The sequence below is a fragment of the Branchiostoma belcheri genome, unplaced genomic scaffold (genome assembly GCF_001625305.1).
Source record: "Branchiostoma belcheri isolate BF01 breed outbred unplaced genomic scaffold, Haploidv18h27 scaffold51, whole genome shotgun sequence".
Classification (NCBI taxonomy): Eukaryota; Metazoa; Chordata; class Leptocardii; order Amphioxiformes; family Branchiostomatidae; genus Branchiostoma; species Branchiostoma belcheri.
In genome coordinates this window covers 1,309,205-1,313,375 of record NW_017804143.1, presented here as the reverse complement: position 1 = coordinate 1,313,375, position 4,171 = coordinate 1,309,205, and the positions used below count along the sequence as shown (strand labels likewise).

The following is a 4,171-nucleotide window of genomic DNA, read 5'->3' as shown; positions in this document are numbered from 1 at the left end:
CCTGTAAGGGTTGCTACAACACCGCGCGTCGCTAGGAGACGGGGAGACGCGCGTTAATGTTACGGAGCCCTGGACCGTGGCGATTCTAGACAGAACGCATAAAGACTGATTGATTGAGAGCATCCCGTACGTATATATGGCAGGGCCGCTTCTGTCTTCAAGTTCAACTTCAGTCATGGCGAGAGAAATACCAAGCGAGTTTGGACTCGACATGGACATGCGCGATCCCAACAACATCAACGAACATACCAAGGTACTTATTATACACATGTACTTCTTTTTTTTATATTCCAACATATAATCACCAGGCGTGGTAACGGCACACTCAAGTTTCTTTGAACTTATATTATAAATTATGCCGCCACCAACACAGGGGGCAATACAATACTCATTTCTCACCTGAGCGAAGTACATTAGGGAAGTCGTGTAAAGTGCCTTTCCCCCAAGGGCACAAGATCGGTGGCATGTCAGGACTCGAAGCCAGGACCTCTTGGTTCCGAGTCGAGCACTCTGCCGCAACGCCACACGACCCCACGTGTGCTTTTGTCGTAGCACGGTAGACTTACGACGTTTAAGGCAGTCTTGGAACACTCGTACGTGTCATGTAAAAGTCAACTGTCTATGCAAGGGAAAAGTTGGTCGTAGATTCTTTTCGACGGTAGTTCCTACTAGAAATCTCCAAGCAGATCTGTTGGCGTCTGTACGTATGGACGCTCGTCTGAAATTTCGTCGATAAAAGATAAGAACGGAAACTGTTATATTTGTGGATTATGAAAAGGAAAGGGTTATCTATGGAATGTGTTTTTGTTATGTTACCTTCGCAGAAGGAAACCTATTGTTTTTGCTCAGTTTCCTCTTCTTCTCCAAACACACATTAACATCAATACATGTACGTCGATGAAGGTTAGACATCCAGGTAATACGATATGCCAAAAAACAGTTACTCAAGCAACTGGATATGATTTTGAATCCAGTTGCTTGAGTAACTGTTTTTTGGCACATCAATACATGTATCTTCAGAACTAGAGCTTAGGAAAACTCGAAATTCAGCAAGCTGGTAGATCGGCACATAATACACTGAACCTTCAACGGTTTTTCCTTATTCCCGCCAGGTTCTGTTCGAAGACGTGTTTGCGGAACCTGAGGGCACGCACAGCGCGGACGGCGTCTGGCGCTGGTCCTTCAAGTGTTACAACGGGAGCAAGTCCTGCTGCTACAAGACGCTGACGTACATCTGCGCCCTGCCCGTGGCCTGCTGCTGGGGCTGCGAGTTCGCCTGTCTCAGCTTCTGCCAGATCTGGGCCATGATCCCCTGCATCAAGACCTGCAACATCACCCTGGCGTCCGTGAAACAGATCTGGGGCTCGCTGGTGCACACCTGCCTGGATCCGTGCAACGAGTCCTGTGCTCTCTGTCTCAGTAACATCAAGATCACACAGCAGACTGCATAGAGACTAAAACGTAATCTTGGGTAGTATCTTGTAGCCTCCGTAGCAGGCTTATAGAACGGGGGTTTTGGTGGTCTTCGGCTGTTTTCTGAGGGTAATTCAACCAGGCCGGCTATATATATAGCTAATGTTGTCTATATGCAATCAGAAAATAGCACATAAAAGCTCCCAAAGACCACGAAGACCCCCCAAAACCCCCAGTTTTGGCATGCTATGGAGGCTAAGTATCTTGCCTGTTGGATACAGCCTTGCTGGTTATTGGTGACTAGCCTCTACCAGGAGTCGGGAGGCGACTGGAAAGAGTAGAAATTGGCCAAATAGACAGATAATATACCAGTGGAGTTGATCCGCTATAGAGTACACTTTGCCGCGCCCTAGCTGTACTCTCTAGCGGACCAAGTCTCATGGCGTATTATCTCTCTACACCTCAGTGTTTAAGACTTGTTTTTGCGAAAGAAATACTGTTCTAAATACAGACGTAAAACACTACAAATGACCACAGAATCCTTAGATCTGCTTGAAGATCAAATACATGTTGACAAACTGAATAAAGCAGTCACGACACATGTGTATGTTAATGGACATGCATGTAACAACTGTTTAGAGTACACCTCTTCAGCGTATGCATTAAAACCGGCTGCCAAAAGTGCTCCACAATCTGATGTTTTGTCCCGTATCTCGGATGCGTGTAAATATTTTCCAGTGTGTATAGACCTACCGTCAGGTTATGTAGATATAACCTCTATTCACCTACATCGTCTGAAAAAAACAACACATAATTTTATCTAGTATCTATTCACTATTTTACGATATCTATTCTACCAGCACTTGTAAATGAGAAAAATGTGACAGATTTAATCCTAGAAATGAGTCAGTGGCTTGTCCGAACGGTTTAAGTACAGTAACATGAGATGTTTGTTGAAAAGTGACTATGTACGCACGTGTTATGATAACGACAGTGTGGGAGGTGGGTTGAATACACCGACTCTTTACTCGCCCTGGTCTATTGAATCGCAATTAGACGTTTGTTGACTGAGAGGCAGTGGTGTGTGTGTAGCCTCCTGTGCAGGGCTCCGGGCGGGTGAGAGTTTTGATACTGCGTTTTGTAGAGTTTTTAACGCGTTCTTTTAAAGCCGAACATCCTACAATCCGGCGGGTGCAAACCTTCCCTCGGCGGCTGGTTGTAGGATGGCGGGCAATTAAAAGAACGCGTTAAAAAACTCTACAAAACGCAGTATCAAAACTCCCACCCGCCCGGAGGCCTGCACAGGAGGCTAGGCTTTTATAAAAAAATTTTATTGCCTCCTTGTATTTGGATTCTTAAGTTGTTCCACTCAATTATTGTCTATATTTTAATGTGTTATCGATATTTTATACAATACGTCATTATCGGATATTTCTTTTAACACTAAATCTTTTTAACGCTAAAATGTTACAATTGTTATTATTAATATGGAATTACATGTGACTTGCAACACAATTCAGGCTGTTTCAGCCTGCAATGTTGTTTTGATGAATAAAGTTTCAAAGTTTTAAAGTTTCAAAGGGTGTGTGTGTGTGTACGTGTGTGTACACTGCTAATACTGCACAACCCGACTTGTACTTCGGTACTACAAGCAAACCGGCGCGTAAGTGAATAATGATTAATGCATCTGAAGATATAATGGTGGCCTTTGAACATAACAAAAATCAAAATACAGGCATTTCCAACAAGCAACACTTCTCTAGGATTTCGCTAGGTGACGCAGTAACAAAGACTGCTATTGCCTCCTGGCCCTCTAAAATTCCCGCAGTCGAGAAACTATTTTATAGACCAAGGATGTTTCGGTCTACTCTTCAAGCAGAGGTTTGGGTTATTTTTGTCGTGTTTAGTTGTTTTTTTTATCTGGGTTTCTTTTTTTTTGCCCTGTAATTTTTTTCACCCAACCATTTTCACTACAAAAACCTAAAAACTCACCTATGTTTGTCAAATCAAGGTCAATCGCCCTAAAGTATGTCTCTTTTCCGTCCCGACCTTCTCGATACTCCAGATCACACATGCTCACCCCATTCAGAGCGAAAACATCTGCCTTCAGCTATTCCTATTTCCCACGGCTTGTCACAGTCTGGAATAATCTGGGTCCTGATCTTCGTAATCTGGGAGTCCTAGCCAATCAGCTGTCCAACATTTCAGCTTTCAAGCGTCAACTTGTTAAAGTGTCATTTACCAGATTCAATGAGCACTTCATTCCTGACGCTCCGTGCTCTTGGTCGACCGCATGTGGGTGCGCCTCCTGTACGGTTTTAAGACGCCACTAGTATTAGTATGGTTTTTTAAACATTGTTCCAGTGTATATATTGTATTATTGATTGTTCGATATTGTATTATGTGTATTATTGTAATGTATTATTGTAATGTTTGGGAGGACAACTAGCAAAGGTGTATATTCACCTGTTTTGTCCTCCCATCCAGTTGTCTGGAAAATTCTAATAAATAAATAAATAAATAAATAAAAATAACCCAAAACCCAAACCTGCTTGGAGAGTAGTTTAGACTAACCGTTCCTACCAGGTCTGATCGTACTGCGCAGAATGCATGCTTTTAACTCTGACTACGTCCTAAACGTGAAAATCGCAGAGAATTCGTGCAAAAAAGAAAAGAAAGGAAAAGAAAAGAAAAATGATAATTCGGAGGCCAACATTTGCAAGCAGGTGCAAGATACCTTACACACACACACCTCGTC

General features: G+C 43.0%; 1 protein-coding gene across 1 annotated transcript; it reads left to right on the top strand.

Moving 5' to 3' along the window:
* LOC109480467 (caveolin-3-like) lies at window positions 1-1,555 on the top strand. The gene is made up of 2 exons (XM_019782662.1): window positions 1-253; window positions 1,113-1,555. The coding sequence occupies exons 1-2, from the start codon at window positions 137-139 to the stop codon at window positions 1,449-1,451; spliced, it is 456 nt and encodes a 151-aa protein (XP_019638221.1). The 5' UTR covers window positions 1-136; the 3' UTR covers window positions 1,452-1,555.
* The last annotated feature ends 2,616 nt before the right edge of the window (window positions 1,556-4,171 follow it).

Bases quoted from the DNA above. Each gene is read 5' to 3' on its own strand.
- LOC109480467 (XM_019782662.1), top strand. From the start codon at position 137: ATGGCAGGGCCGCTTCTGTCTTCAAGTTCAACTTCAGTCATGGCGAGA. The intron at 254-1,112 runs GTACTTATTATA...TATTCCCGCCAG, and splicing joins ACATCAACGAACATACCAAG to GTTCTGTTCGAAGACGTGTT.